Source organism: Macaca mulatta, chromosome 6, assembly GCF_049350105.2.
Source record: "Macaca mulatta isolate MMU2019108-1 chromosome 6, T2T-MMU8v2.0, whole genome shotgun sequence".
NCBI classification, from domain to species: Eukaryota; Metazoa; Chordata; class Mammalia; order Primates; family Cercopithecidae; genus Macaca; species Macaca mulatta.
The window spans coordinates 162,343,908-162,360,962 of record NC_133411.1 but is presented as its reverse complement, the minus strand read 5'-3'; the positions used below and the strand labels follow the sequence as shown (position 1 = coordinate 162,360,962).

The following is a 17,055-nucleotide window of genomic DNA, read 5'->3' as shown; positions in this document are numbered from 1 at the left end:
ACCAGAATCCCTTGTATGTCCTTGTCTCTTTGGTGGCTCTTCTGGCTTTAGCATGCTGACCCTTTGTCTACATTGGTTCACCCCCAGCCTGTCTGAATTTTCTTTTTTGAAAAGATGTGCAATGGGGGACATATATATATATATATAGATAGATAGATAGATTAGATAGATAGATATAATATATATATAATATATATACATATATATGTATTGTAAATGTATTTATTTATAATAAACACATAAAATAGACAATAAATACATTTGCATCTATATATAGATAGTATATATATATATGCTTAATAGGCAAATATATATATATGTATCTGTTTTGCCTATTAAACGTTCAATCTCCATTCTTTTGGTAATAGCATCCTGATTCTCTTTGAGGGAATTATTCCTCCCCCATGTTCATATAGTTTTGGTGCGCTGGCTTAAATCCACAATCCTTTGGTCCTTCTCACTACCCCAAGCTCTAAAAATAATGCTTTCACTAGGCCTATGTCAAGCAAAAGAATACAATATCCTGGCCACTGTGTTATATCCAGAAATGAGCATGTGTCCTAAGTTTTATCCAGTGACATCAGGTCCAGAATTTTTGTGGAACTGATGAGAAAAGAGAAGTTTCCTTTCCACTGGAGTTTTAGCCGGGCAGGTGAAGGCTGCCAGCAGTAGGATCTGATATGTGACACACCTATGCCTGAGAGCAAAGCCAGTTTAGAGAAAAGCTAAGCCAAAAAATCTAGAGGGCATGTCTCAGTCCTGATGACATCAATCAGTCCCTTAATTTGGCTATACCTAAAGTTAAAACTATCCAGTTAGTTGGGTTTCTGTCACTTGCCACCAAAAGGGTCCCAGCTGCTTACTGCTCAAATGGGCTTTCCCCCTTATTTCTGTAAACAGTAATTTCTTAAGCCAAAGAAAGTCTATGATCCACATATTTAGTCCATTTTCATGGACTGAATCATAAGTGAAAAGAAATGCTTTCAGACTTAGTGTTGCTATAAATTTAGATCTTGGATAAACTTAGCCTTAAGATTTCAATTTTCCCTATCCATAACATAGATTCATTTATGGGTAATGACCACCTTCCTAGGAAAACATTAAAAATTAATTAGTTACATTTTACTTGATGCTAATAGACAAGAAGCCTGGTTAATTATATTACCCTGCATTTGCCTAGCATGTTTGACTTTTAAAACTCTTTCATACAAATAATGGCACTTGCCTGTTCTAATAACTTTGAGAATCAGGTATTAGCACCCCATATTATACATCTGGAAACTAAATCGGATATAAAAGCTTTTCAAGGTTATACAGTAAGTCAATGTCAGAACTCACATTAAACAAGTTATCTCAAGTTCTGCATATACTAGAAATTCTATTCAATTTCATAGGAAATTGTTCTACTGGGTTTATAGTACTCTTAAAATCATAACAAAATATGTACAAATGATTAAAATTTTATTGAGAGAATCATCACAGCACTGTTTTCAAGAAAAAAGGGAAATAAACTAGATATCCCATAAAAGGAGACAGCTTAAATAAATTAGGGTACATATGTACAGTGGGCTTTTATGAAACCATAAAAAATGAATGTGCAATAATGAAAGTAGCCTAAAGGTTATAATATGCAAAAAATCATGTTATAAGATAGTAATATAAATCTATTAATGTTTAAATTGTTAAGTTCAAAAAAAGGATGGAAAATGTATCCTTAATACTATAATTAAACACATTTTATTTTGCTTGCTGTCTCTATTCCTGTAGCTTTCTTTAATACATATATTACTTTTGTAGACAAACTAAAGGCTATTCTCAAAACTTTATTTTCATCCTAGAGGTTCCACACAATGAACACATGGAAACATGCCTAAACATTGGGTATCAATTTCATTAGCCTCCAACTGCCTCATTAGCCCCAATTTTGCCTGCCTCCTCAACCTGGACCTCCCATGGCCCTGGGCTCCCCTGTGCTCTCTGGACAGTAGGCTGGGACACACCAAAGTCACAAGATGCATACAAGGCTCATACATCAATGGCAAACCCAGGGCTTGAATCAGAAATTCTTTATTTAGAAAATGGAACGTTATACCTTATTTAGGACCCTTCATGACAATAGGCAAGTGGGAGCTAAAATGAGCTTTCAATTTGACTTACACCTGGTTTTCACCCCCATAACTTTGCAGAAACACAACAACAGCCATCCATAGGTATTTACAGCACAGCCTGTTGGAACTCTCAAAACTCATAATTTCAAAAGCATTACTCCAAGCAGCAATGATTCAGGCTTATTCTTGTCACTGCCATTCATTCATTCATGCATCTAGCATCACTGAACACTATTCTGTGGTGGTGACTGTGATGGGAAGCTAAAGTAAACAAGGTCATTGACCTCACATTGCTTAGTCCAGTTGCGCAGGTAAGACAAGTGTTCAGCTGAGTAAAACCTGGGGATAAGCGTGACCATTGCTAGGGGGATGGTAAAAAGGGCTGAGGGGCAGAAGACCATGTGAATATGAAAGAGAAAAAAGGCTTAATAAAGAAGGTAAAATAAGAGCTAGAGCTGACCAGGACAGAATTTCAACAGAGCAGTATGGAAGGAGCAGTTTGTAAGTGCAAGTGAAGGAAATGGCAGTGTGAATTTGAAGACCACTGAGTTGTCTGGTTGGAACAGAGGCTGAGCTTCAGTGCTATGTATGTCTTCCTTGTTAAAATAAATGAGGACTCTGAATGAATCCCTGCCTCCACACAGCCTTACCACTTCTCCAGGCACTGCACTGGATCAGCCTCCAATCTCCAGGAATGCCCATGGGCACACAGAGCCACATACGATGACAATGCACCCCTAAACCAAGTCATCAGCTTTCCTTTCCCTGGCCTCTGTCCCCGTCCTCCTGCCCATCTGCCAGACTCCATCCCAAACTGGAGATGGGAGTAAAGAAACAAGGCCATTGAAACACAAGCCAAACATCTTCAGGAAACGTGAATTTGGCAAAGTACTATCAAGCATCTGATTTTTGATGAGAAAACAGAAATCTAACCATGGCATGTCTCTGCTTAAAACTCTTCCATGGGCTCTTTAGTCTTAGAGCTAAAGATCAAAATCCATAACAGAGTCTACAAGGCCTGGCCAGGCCTCTGCCCAGGAAGCTTCTCAAACACTCCTCTTGTTCCCATCACTGCATCACCAAAGCCTTCAGTCCTCAGCTCAAGCACCTATTCATCCTCCTGCACAGAGCTGGTTCCTTTGAATATGCTTTCATGGAATCATGGCCCTTTCTTTCAGATTGTTTATTACAACCTATAATGATACACTCATTCGTGTGACCATCTAATGGCAGCCTCCTTTATTAGCTGGTGAGCTGCATGAGCACAGGGCTGCTTTCCAGTTTTGTTCACAATAGTAAGCACTCTATAAATATTTGTTAAATATTGAATGAATTCATCTGAGGCCCCAAAGTAGGCTTAATGCTTCAGCATTTGCATACAGAATGCACCCTGGATGTGCAACTTGTTGGAAGGGAAGTCTAGAGCTTTTAGACTCTTAGCTTGTTTAGGGACCCTCTCGCTAGCCAAAGGTAGAGAATTTCAATTAATCATATATCCCTGGTGTTTTCCATATGCTGCCAGCATAGAAATGCAGCCCCAGAAGGACTCTCAGAGACCATGAACTTCACTTTATAAATAAGTTCGGGGGAGGGGATGTTTCTCCAAGGTTACACCTAAATGATTCAAGAAGGTAGTCCAGCATTTGAATCCATATCTTCAAATCTCAACTCAGTGTACTATTTACTACATCAAACCTGCCATTACAGGCAGGTGTGTGTGTGTGTGTGTGTGCATGTGTGTGTGTACAAATATATACATATATATTTTCCCATCTACATCGTACCTATCTTTCCAAATTCAACTCAAATGTCCTTGCTTTATGAAACCTAAATCCCTCCAACTAAAGGTTTTCCTTCCTTCTTCTGAATGTGTGTGGATGTGTATGTGTGTGTGTGTATGTAAGAGGGAGACAGAGACAGAGAGAAAGAGAGAGAGAGAGAGAGAGAGAGAGGCAGATTTGGTTTATGCCTACTTCCTTTATAAGAACCTGAGCCCCTTAAGAGGAAAATCAATGCCTAATGCATTTTATTTTTCTCAATTTCTAGTGCAATGCCTTGTAATGAAAAATGGATTTCATCTCTTGCATCAGCTGTCACCAAGTTGAGGCCATGTTGAGATTCAGTGGGAAAAAATCTGTAATCAACTAATGCTGTCTGCAAAGGTATGGAATGGGGCAGTGACAGTGCATATCCCCATAGAAGGTGAAAATAAAAGGGTTTTGGATGAATGAATGAACAAATCCATGAATCTTACTAGTTTTCCAAATGTGCTACATGATCACTTTATCCTAAGTGTCTGAGAGGAGAGCAGTAAGCTCACTCATCCCAGCAGGATCTTCACACTAGTCAGGGAAATAAATGTTTACAAGGATTTTTCTCTCCATAAAAGCTGCTGATTATCAATATTATAATAAGAGCCAAGAGTCAATCATAGACAAATGTCAACACTTGTGTGCCTTAATGTAAGGACACGGGTGAAGATGGAGGAGCCAACATCAGACTGTAACATTAACCAGAGAACTGTAGACATCTGCCATGGAGCTGAGAACATAGTGTGGTGCAGGAGGCAAACTCCCAACTCTCCACCACATGGTAACAAGCATATGCAGCAGTGGTGAGGGGAGGCGAGGAGGAATATTGTGACTTTACCCACTCAAAATACCCTCCTCCCACTCCACAACCAAAATCTGCTCCACCCTTTAATGCCTGCTGAAGTTCCACCTTCCCCAAGAAGTTTTCATCATCCACAGTCATATCTTCTGCCTTGGAAGACTTAGCTCTCAAGCTTGAATCATAAATTCCACTGTGACACTTCTACTGTTGGGCAATTTCACTGCTATGGTACTTTTCTCTGTCCATGTATTCATAGATTTTTCTTTTTGTTGAGACAGAGTCTCGTTCTGTTGCCAGGCTGGAGTGCAGTGGTGCGATCTTGGCTCACTGCAACCTCTGCCTCCTGAGTTCAAGCAATTCTCCTGCCTCAGCCTCCGAGCAGCTGGGACTACAGGTGTGTGCCACCGTGCCCGGCTAAGTTTTTGTATTTTCAGTAGAGATGGGGTTTCACTGTATTAGCCAGGAAGGTCTCCATCTCCTGACCTCATGATCTGCCAGCCTTGGCCTCCCAAAGTGCTGGGATTACAAGCATGAGCCACTGCCCCTGGCCATAGTCATAGATCTTTAAAGGGAGAAAGCTCATTGAGTTTTGGAGCCCCACAAACTGGCTTTAAATACTAGCTTAGGTTTTTATTTTTTGCATAATATAAAGACACAATCTCTCTCAGTCTCAGTGCCATCATCAACAAAATGGTGATAATAACCTTTCAAGATTGTTACAAAAACTTAAGACAACATATGTAAAGTATTTGGCACATAGTAGGTCTTCAAAATAATCCTTGTTTATCCCACCATCAGCCACCATTCTCTTCATTACTATATACAGACTAATTTTTTGAGGGTAGGAGTTATACATCTTTGGTGTCTTTTATTATTATTTTTGACAGGGTAAATAATAGATATTATTAGAACAAAATAATAAAATGATGAATGCTGACGATATAAATCAGGTGTGAGCAGATTGGCCTACTAACGGGCCTGCCCAAACAACATAATTCGGTTACTCTAGCAATCAGACAGGAAGTAATGGAAACTTTGGTTAACTTGAGAGTTTATGTATTTAAAAAGGGCAGCACTTCTCAGCTCTAGACAATAGAAGTTGAACAGGGATGTAGGTCCAGGGTTGCTTAATGCCCTAAGTTTTTTTTTAAAGATGCCAGAAATCTGGATTTTTATGTCAAATATGAAAAAGCATTGTGTAGATCAAGAAAAACGAATCTGTGTTGCAACTCGGAAGTTGATGAGCCATTCTCAGGCAAGAGCTAAGGCCATCTGTCTGTTGCCAGTCCCTAATGTCTTGTTGGGAAGACCCTGGGCTTCCCCAGTAGGTCCATAACAGAGGGCATCCCACTGTAGTTAGGGTTGCTACATTTCACCTATTGTCATTGAGGCTCTGAACATTTTTATGCTTTGTAATTCCCTGACTCCTATAGACATTTATTCATTTGTATTAGGGGCATTTCCAAGTGTTCTCAACACTAAACTATAGATATACGTGGTCTTTCTGGCAGCAGTTTATATTCTGGTGATGAAGCTAACCTATAAAGACACAAAACAGACAACATTGCAGTGCTATCAATCAGGGCTTGCAAACTCAATGCTTGCCAGAGCCAGCAGGTAAAGAAAATGAGAAGAATGGGCTTGTTGGGAAAGAGGCCATCTAGATGAGGTTTACTCTGTTCCAGCTCAGCAAATTGAGGCTACATAGACCTGGGCCCTAGTGTTGCCAGATATTTTAATATTTTAAAATAATAGTCAAGACAAGATGTCCAAGTTTTAATGTGAAATTCCATGGTTTGTACACAGTGTGTGGGCCCAGAACTCAGTCTCTGTGCTGGAACTGGCTTGTGGATGGCTATATTTAGTGACCCCTTCTGCAGAAATATAACCCTATTTATCCTTGAGGCTCAATTAAATCACCACCTCCTAGAGACCAACTCCACTCTTCAAGGCATCTTTAATACTCCATACAAATTGCTGCTATAGCACTTGCAACATTACATTTTAATTTTCTCTGTTCAGAACAAAAAAAGTCTTACTATGGATAAAGTACTCCAGGGCAGGGAATGCAACTTACTGTTGTCTGCATTTGTAGCACTTTATATCATGCCTAGGTTTGGTTGAGGGCTCAAAAACGCTTACTAAAGGGATGGAAGACTTTTTGGATTAAAGAGTTTCTTAAAGTGTGATCCCATAATAACTGCTATAGAATTCCTCCAGGGCCTACTCTTGAATATCCTGATTGAGGAAGTAGAAAGTTCATCATGAGTCTTGCTTTAAACAAGCTCCCTGAGTGAATTTTATGTGCACTAAAGTTTGTGAACCTCTGGGCTAAACTGTTAGCTCTACAAGGAAAGAGGCTGTGCCTTCTTTCCTGGCCCTTATATTCCTAGCGTCTGTCCCAGTGTTTGGCATGAAGTAGGCATTCAGTATGTATTTGCTGAACAAATGAATGAATAAATAGATGAATAAATTAAAAGGTAAGAATTAAGCTGCAACTATGCTACTCAGACCTCTAATGGTAATAATCTCAATCAGCATTTCATTTATTCCTTCATTTACACTTACCACAAAGGCACCAAGATAATCTGGGTAGCTGATCAGTAAATATCTTCTCTATGCACAATCTCCCCAAACCCTACCCCTGAAAGCTTGGAAGAGTGCTTAGAGGAGATCCCAAGGCATTGGGTTGCTGATTCAATGGCTTTACTCTTTAATAATGGCAGACAAGGGAAGCAAGACAGATTGAACACAAAGAAGGCACCAAACTCTCACCTTGGCCAGTAGCAGTAGCCATAGTCCTCTTCAATCTTCCCCACCTTCCCTACCATACAACCGCCTCTTCTCATTTTCAGTCCCGTGGCTGCTAACATGTCTAGCATGAACAGTTCCCATTACACTTCCTCTCCCTTCCCTTCTCCACCCTCTGGTGGAGGGATAATGAATAGCAAAATGCAAAGGAAAAAATCAAATGACAGCAAAAATTATGAAAAAAACAAATAATATTAGTCATTTTCTAGATCTAAGACTGATGGGGCAGTTAATTTAAGGCAACTACTAATTCAGATTTGAAAAAAGCACAGCACAGAAAATTAAATCTGAATAAGATGCTTTTCTTGTTTTCCATGTATCACTAATGAGTGTATTCTTCCTAAAACCGCTGTGCTCCCACTGACATTTTCTACTCAATTTAAACTGGGACAGATGTAAAGTTTTCCCAAACCAGTGGGCTACAGCGAACATAGCCCTAAAGGGTTCTTAGCCTCACATGAAAATTAAAAGAGGTTCCTCCAGCCAGTCTACCATCTCCACCTAAATTGCCCAGTACCCCCTTTGGGATCTGGGAGCTAAAGAAAAGAAACACAAGGTCTAAGCACAAAATAAGATTATTGCTTCTCAGATAATCCCCCATAACAATGTTTCCCACTAGACTGTAAGCTACCTGAGAGCAAGGGCATTTTATCATCTCTGTATTTCCAATATCTTTTTCAGTTTATACCTTTGAAGAAACATTTAAAGAATTAACTAAACGAACAAGACAGGAATTCATGGAAACCTGTACACTAGTATATGGATGGCAGCATCAAGTTCAAGAACTCAGATTCATCCACTCTAGGTTAATTGACCAAAATGAACAACATTGTCTGTATCATATTTCCGCCTCCCTAATAAACAGTCATTAACCCTATTAGAGAGCAAATCTTAGGTTGCTGAGATAAAAAGACAGAAGCACCACCTTTTGCCTTAGAACCTTTTCTCCTACTTTTGTCTTTTATTACCTTACTGTACCAGTCAACATCTTGACACTAGGAGAGCGGTTCACATCTCTTTCAACCAAGACCTGCTGTAGACATTTCTCAGTAGCATGTGTGAATACACACACCAGCTATTTATTCTTGATCCTCTAAGCAAGTAATACAAAAGCTGTAAAGTATGACAAAAGCTATGGAGCCCTGCTCCAGGAAATAAATTAGCACATGTATATGCATGCAAACGTTTACAGATACACTGATGCCCACACCCAAATGCCCCTTCCAAAGACCCTGATCAAAGCCATATTTAAAAAAAAAAAGAAAGGTTATCTGATAGCAAAATAGCTACTCAGTATTATTCTAGATTCCCAGAAAGATGGTTTCATAAAACTACAATTCAACATTTAAACTTCAGCTCTTTTTTTAAGGGTAGTGAGTAACGCAGTAGACAAGATTTTCAACCTCAGCATCACCAAAATGAAGAATTGCTATTTTATTTATTCAATGGACCAGTCCTGTGCAAATCACAGCTACAGTTTGAAATACTGTAAGTTTTTCTCCTTAGGTGCTTTATTAGACCTCTGCCTTACAAGACCCTGAAAATTCCCTTTCATTTCCTGGGTAATCCCACTAGTTGATTAGGTTACCATAAGAATCAGTGTATCTATCACAGTATCCAGGAACATGGGCCTTTGGGTCTCAAAACCACCATTTGCTTCCTGAGTAACCTCGGGCAAGTTATATAACCTGTTGTAGCCTCAGTTTTCTCATCTATAAAAGGAAGATAATGTCTAGTACTCTGCAAAGCTCCTGTGAGGATTAAATGAGCTAACACATGAAAAGCAATTAGTGCATTACATGGGCTGTAGTCAATGCTTAATACATGGTAATGAATGTGACTATAAATGACTATAAAGTATTTATCATGGTTCTGATGCACAGTAAGTTCTCAATAAATGAAATCTGCTATAATTATAGTTCTTGGAATTTGTATCAACATTATTTTAGGAGTGGTCTTAGGGATAGAAAGAATTCTGACTTCTCATTTTGAGACTTCAAAACATAGCCTATTCGAATCACTGGGAACTCACCAGTGGGACTATGAGAAAGACACAAAGGAAATATGGTCCATGCCTTCCATCACAGACAGCTCAGCAGAAGTCACCAAGTCAACAGTGACACAGCAAGACTATTGTGCCAATTCAATCCAGTTTGGGGTCTCATATCGTTCTTGTGAATTCAGCTCACACTTCCCTGCCATAAATTTTTACTTGAGCTTAATCCCTGAAGGGAAAATGTGTTTCCTGATTAATTTTTATGCTTTCATCTGTCATAAAATGCCAATCATGTGAGCACAGGCTTCCTTTTCATTCCTAGTTGCCAGGAAAACTCAGAATGGTGTTCGTTGCCCACATTTTACAATGCATTCAATTCAGATGTCAGAGATCTATCTATCCCTTCTGCTTCTTGAGGCCACCTTTGTTCTGTTTGATGCTCAATGACCATCCTACAAACTGTGTCTTAAACAACCAATCTTCTCAAGCCATTTTAAAAATGACCAAGGTGCCAAGTTGTAATAATTATTAGTCACTTCCGAAAATGAAGAACCAGACGTATACAACTTCTCAACTATTTTTTCTTATCAAGCTACATTCTGTCCATTTAACTTATGGATAGGATATGCCTTAAGCATTTTAGACCACATTTTCATAAACTCAGGACCCTTAATTCTATGTCTCTCAGAAGTTTCGTATGTGCAAAACTCTCAGCTGGACCAGAAAACCTCTGCAAGGTAGGGAAGATGCAGTCAACCCAAGCACCCATCGTGCTGGCATTTAAAGTTAGCTGACAGTGAAAAAGCAAATCCATTCCATGAAGCATTGCAGGGGCTAAAATGCCAACTGCTGGAATCACTCAGAAGCCTCTAGACATTTTTCTTGGAGGGCTTTCTCTTATGAAGACGAATGGCAACTGAAGTCATTTTTGCAACACCACCAGCTACCCACAGGCCCTCCTTTCATTGGTCTAGCGCAGAAAGACATCTCAGAAATAGAAACAATTACTTACATCTATAGGTCATCTCAAAGCTGTCACTGATGTTCACAATATCAATCTGGGGGAGCAGCTTCGGGGGCTCTGTGAGTTGCGACAAAGCAAATCTAAAAGCAGCATGTTCCTGTGACTGCTGGTTTGGAAATAATCCCCCTAGTAGAAAAGAAAATGCAACATGGTATATGGGCTAGAGATAGGTTTTAGTTCCTCACAACTCACCCCAGATGAGTCCTCTTCTTCTCCCCATGCCAAACTCACTAGCTGTAGCCTTGAGCGGTAGAGATGAGAGTTCAAATAGACTTAACTGGATGCTGACACTTAAGCTCCTACAGATGAGCTTTTTTGTGACAAGGGCCTCTAATATCTATTACTTTGCTCAGACATTTGATTGTGTACCCCTCAACTCAGCTAAAGTCAGAGAAAACAGGAGACTTGTGCTATTTCTCTGCCTCCTCCCTTGTGCAAACCACCTAGGAACTGCTATTCTCTTATATAAACATATACATAAGCCCCCTCACCCTCTTGTCATGTCTACTTTTTCTTATATCAACCCCATCTCTCACCAGAGAGCTTTATGGGAATTAGGTACTAATCAATGCTGCAGGGTGATTGAAATATAGCTCTGGGACCCTGTGGGCTTCTCCACTACTATAACTGTTTGCTTGGACACTTCTTAGTCTTTGGCCTAGCAAGACCTGCATGCAATCTAACAATTCTATTGCCCCTAAGGTTTATTATTCATTTTCTCTAAAAACACTTGTTTTTCTGCAAACAATGTTTTGCTGCTTCTTTCACCACTCATGATCCCAGTTACCTAGGAATGACTTGTTACATAAGGGATTGCCATTGTGTGTTTGCATGGTGGAACCTTGTGCTTCAAAGATGTGGGATCTTAGGAATCTCAAGAGGATACAAGCGTTCTATTCTAGTAAAAGGTATAGCAAAGTGCCTGATAGGGTGCCTGTTCCGAGAAACAAGAGTTCATGGCTTACCTTTGTATTTACTGTCAACATGTAAATCAATTACATTTCTGTGAATTAAAATCAGCCATTTCTAGAGACTGAACTACAGTGATGTTTACATAGAAGTTTATCTCAGATCTGACAGTAATCATAGTCCAAACACAATGCACTTCTAACTTCTTGTAGAGTGGGTGTTTATTTTTAAGAACCAATACATGGATTGCAAGCCTTTTATTACAGGTCACACGAATAGAATCAAGTACTACCTGATGGCGATGATATTTTCAGCATTCTGTTCTATAATTTAATGCTTCAATCTCTGTTTTTGAAAACAGTAGCAATGGCTTTATCAGTTAAACAACCAAGGTAGGGCTAAATATAATTTTAAAAATCTGCAGAGATACATGAGAAAACAGCACATACACAAAACATTCTCATGCATTTATACCAGTTGCTATATATACAAATACACTAGACAAACACATCCCATCCACAAAGGATAGGTAGTATATAAACACAAATGTAAACAATGCCACATGTAAGAGCCAGTGATTTCCACATGTACATGTGCCCCCATTTTAAAGAATAAAAACAACAAAAAAATTATTGATTCTGATGCTCCCCTTTCCCCCCAGATGACCACACCCCAAACACTGCCCTGTCCCCTTTCTCCTCCTCTGCAATGAATGAAAGAGAAGGGGTGGGAGGTTGGGGAGTAGAAGGCTACAGGCTGGGCTACAAGGGAAGTGTCTCCCCTGAAGGCAGGAAGTTTTGTGTGTAAGGCACTAGCACACAGATACATACACACTTCAGGATGTAGCTTAACAGGTGTCAGGAAACAAAGCAAGTTACTCCATGACCACTCCAAGCCGCCAGCTAGTTGGAGAGGCCGAAAGAGATGGGTACTGCAGCACACATATGCCTGACAAAATATCAATTGCACCATGTCCCCCCTCAAACACACACTCACAAAAGGGCACAAACTCCCAGTAATGCGAACTTTCCCTAGTGGAGCTATCTCCCTACCAGGGAAGAGAGACTAGAAACCAAACCAACAAAGATGCTTCCAAACACAGCAGCTTGCTTCATTCTGGGACACAAACGACACTGAAATCCTGGTCACACGGAAGCCCCAAGCCCTTGTGGACATGCTTTGTGGTTGGCGTTATTGCTCCTGTTTGTTTTGCTTTCCCTCATGATTATCAGGAGTAGCAATATCTGTCAGTTCCCTCAGAAATACAGGGAGGGTGGCGGGGCCTTTCAGAAGTGCAACAACTAAGAAGGGGAAATGGGGAACAAGAAAAGCAGGCAGCATGTTGCAACCTGCCTCTAAGTTGAGAGGATGGAGCCCAGTAACAAGGATAACGGACAGCCAACAGGAGGAGAAAGGAGCATGTGTACGTACGCGTGTGTGCTTGTGTGTGTAAAAGGTAGACCTCTGTGGACAGGAAATCTAAGAGGAGGGGCAAGGAAGGAACGGAGAAAAGGCAGGCTAGGAAGTTCCAGGATCGGGGGAGTGGAGACCACCAGCGCAGCATGGCAGACAGCAAAGGGAAGGCAGCTGGAGGAGTCCAGAGCAGGAGAGGGAGCCTACCCGCCTTGGAGTGGGGGCCTTCTGGCATTATTTCAGTGGCTGCAATATACCCAGCACCCCTCACTCCTTCTTCTAGAGGGTCTCTTTTCTGTCTCCTAGCAGAGAAAGCACTGCCTCCTTCAATTACATATATATGTGCATATGTAATATATAATCACACACGTGAAAACACACACACCATACATACTTACATTAAAAATGGAATCAAGCACCATCTACCAAGCAATACAGTTAACTCCTTAAACACCCACCACCCCTTTCAGCCTGATTTTTTTTTCCTCCAAAGCGATAGTTCCTCCATTTCACATGCTCTTGCCTGGAGTGCGAGTGGGATGTGTGTATGTGTGCGAACACTTCCCCTCTGCCCTCATCCGATCAGGAGAAGCCCCCTCCTCTGGCTGGCAGCCCAAGTCTCCCTTCTGTTACTGCAGCACAGCTTTAGGGAGCCAAGCACAACAGTCAGTATCGGGGAGGGGGTACACAACCCCTACGCCCCAGAAAATCCCTGGCCAGACCCAGAAAGTCCCTCCCCAGGCTGCCCCCTCACTCACCGATCTGGATATTGTTGGGGAAATTGGCACCTACTACCGCGCCTAGGAAACCGGTGCAGAAGAAGGCAAAAATGTGCTGCATATTCCTTTTTGCATTGGCGAAAAAGAAGCCCAGGTCCAATCATAGATTTGGTGTTTCTCCCCCCTTTCCCTTTATTCTTCTCGCTGTTCTGCCTGTTCTTTTCCTCCTGCTGTTCCTTCCTTGCTTGCTTCCTTCCTTCCTTCAGTGAGGTTTGTCTGTTTCCCTTGGAATCGGAGCACTTAAACTGCAGCGTTAACACCAACTGACAGCCAGATTAACTGAGCACGGGAAGAGAAGCCCGTCCTCATGCTAGCTGGAGCGCTGGCTCCCCCTCTCCTTCTCCTCTCCCCTCGCAGCCTGCCTCTCTCTCCCTCCCTTGCTCTCTCTCGCTCTCCCCCTCACACTCACACAGGCAGTAAGCTCTATGCTAATACCCACCGAGCCAGCTTGGAGTTCCACAGCCGACCTTCCTACTTATTCCCCCTGCCTTCCGTCCTCACCTTATCCTCCTTTCTGTGTGTGAAGAAAGGTTGGGGGGGCGGGGAGGTGACACGTGGCGCTTGGTCCTGGAAGGGGCAACCTCGCAGTCCTCTTTACCCTCCCCCGCCTTTCTGAGCTCTCTCTGCCCCCTCCCCCAGCCCCCAGGCTGAAGCTGCTGGGAATGTGGGTTCAGCTGTAAGTCAGTAGGTGGCAGGGGGTCCCCACAATAGTCCTCAATCCACCAGCTGCTTGATCTAGGTCACTTTTTCTAGGAGTCCACGGGCTGCGCTGGATATATCTCCTGCACTCCACTGGCCCAATTATTCCTACAACTAATTCCTGAGGGAAAGACCCTAGAAATCCCTCCTAGGAAATTTAAAGGGGAAAAAAAAGGCTTTCTCTCTCCTAATGGAAGGAATGACAGATAGACAAACAAGGGAGGATCTGGAGTGATTGGCAGGTATTTTGACCAGATATTTGATAGTCCCTGTCTACCTTTACAAGTGAAATGGTGGTCTCTTTTCAATCCTAGGCATTTAAAATGGGCCCCTTTCTCCCTTTCCCTGCATTCCACAGGAGTCTATAGCATCAGAATCGTGTGGGTGTACAATAAAGACTAAGGATACTTACACAGAGCAATTACATGAGTCATTTTGCAGGGATTCTAGTGAGAGGATTCAAGCTTCTTTCAGTTCTCTCTGGATGCTGGTCGTGTCTGGTGTAAGCTGGAACTTCATAGACTCTCCTGGACCAGGGTTTCTGCTGAAATAACCTGTAGAGAGATCAACTGTGTTTGGGAGAACAGTGTTAAATGCAAAGCAGCAGCCACTAGCAGCCACAGAATACAGTTTTTGAAGGAACTTTACAGTTTTTTTATCCATCTATCTTCACTCCAATCCTGCAAAGTGGCCATGAGCCCTGTTTTACAGATGAAAAAGATAAGGCTTCTGGGATTAAGTCATAAAGACACAGACCTACTAAGATGTATAGTACAGCCTACACACTTGAGTGCTATGGCCATTACCAGTTGACTTACCGCCCTGGCCAGGTCTCCGGTCCAACAGGAGATGATCCGGGAAAAGGAAAGTCAACCTTGTCTTTAGTAAGAAAGAAATAATAGACTTCGGTCTCCATTTTGCTTTGCCATATGAATAGGCCATTTTATCCAGAGACTCTTCACTTCCCTCACCAAGACTGTATATCATGTGGACTTGAGTGACAGCTACAAGGACTGGAATGTGTAAAAAAATATCTGACCACATACAATGAAGCCCCAAAATAGGAACAACCTGGAGGTCAAATGCTTTGTGATTTCCTATGTACTTTCAGATATATTAATTAATTAGCTAAAATAATTTTTAAGGCTAATGTTTATTCACTATTTTGAATGTGCCAGGTAACATGCTAAGCAATGCATCTGCATTATTTCTTTGTACAATACCTGTGTAAGTAGCCTCATGCCCATTTTATAGATAAAGAAACAGAGGTCTAAAAATTCACCTGAAGTTTTCACTGCTAATGAAATAGATTGGTCATTTAAACACAGTAAACACCACCATCAGGCCCCAGCTCTTAATTCTTAGGCTCTAACAGCAGCAAGCACTGGGTGGGAACCTTCTAAAGGTAGAATCAGCATCAGCATAGGAAGATGAGAGAACAGAATCAGGAAAGATCACTTCTAAGGTCTCAGCCAACATTAAGAGTCAGTGATTTAATGATTCCATCTTTTAATTTCTCCATTTGCATTTTTTGTATCTTACTATTTGGAATAGTACCTGGGGATCTTTTAGGTTCCTTAAGCTTTGTGCCTGGTAATAATAATTATCAGGCTGTCACTAAAGGCTTTACACCTCGCAGTCACCTTTTAGAGGAAGTTCTTTAGGCCCTTCACAAGCGAAACCTCAAGGCCCCCATCCCCCCGTATTAGGTAAGAATTGTTTTGCATACTTTGTAGGAGGGGACTTTTAATGTAGTTAAAAATATAAATTTTCCATGGTCATTATAACTCATGTAGTCAAGCAGATCTTCCTAAAACAGAGGTCTACATCACTGCCCTGCTCAAGTATGGTCAATAGCTCCCCTCAGTCTATTAAATACATAGTTGTTCACTGATTAAATACAGAAGTTACATATTTCAAGTGTAGGCATCTAGGTCAAACTACATTAGGTTCAACTGTTTATGCCATGTTTCTTTATAATTTTCTTCATTTCAAATGTTGGTGGGGAACCTATTCTGTATCTCACAGGGTGCTAGGTGCTGGGTGATATGAAGAGGAATCAGACACAGTCTCTGCATCAAGGCAGGTGAATGAGGCAGAAGAAGAAGACAGATGAACCTGGACAACTTTCATCCAGAAAGACCATGACCAGTGCTCTAAAAGATGTAAACACAACAGTGGGAGAACAAAGAAGGATGCAACCAGTGTGTCTGTCTGTGGGGATCCAGCCAGGCTTCAAAAGAGCTGAGCTGTGAAGGATGAGGAAATTATAGGCAGTAACTGAGGACTGGGAAGGACATGCAAACCAAGGAAAGAGCCCCAGCAAGGGCTGGAGGCAGGAAAGAACACCACGTGTTCTGTAAGCCTGGAGCCGGCAGTGCATAACTGGGAAGAGTATACTGGGAAACATGGAACTTAGAAGAGGTCAGCATCAGGATTTGGAACCCACTGAATTCCTGGCAGCCCATGGTGAGCCATGGGGCATTTTTAGTATGCTAGTTCGAATAGCAGGCATGTGCATGAGAAAGAAAAGATTGACCACTGGTAGAAGGTGATTTTCTCATTTCCTCATCCTCAAAGGTTAGAAGTACCTATCGAACAGCTTTGTTTCCCTTTGACATCATCCTTTATTAGCTCATCATGCTGTCTCTCCTTAGAGTCCCCAATCCTATTTGCCATTCCCAGTATCAGTTTTAAGAGTGG

General features: G+C 41.4%; 1 protein-coding gene across 2 annotated transcripts in view; it reads right to left on the bottom strand.

The window, feature by feature from the left end:
• Window positions 1–14,045, bottom strand: part of GRIA1 (glutamate ionotropic receptor AMPA type subunit 1) — a 322,496-nt gene extending 308,451 nt beyond the window's left edge. Inside the window, 2 exon segments of one of the 2 annotated variants that reach the window (NM_001265785.2) lie at window positions 10,541–10,678; window positions 13,633–14,045. In NM_001265785.2, coding sequence (NP_001252714.1) covers window positions 10,541–10,678; window positions 13,633–13,714 — 220 coding nt within the window. In that variant the 5' untranslated portion in view covers window positions 13,715–14,045. 2 annotated transcript variants of the gene reach the window in all.
• Window positions 14,046–17,055: the final 3,010 nt, after the last annotated feature.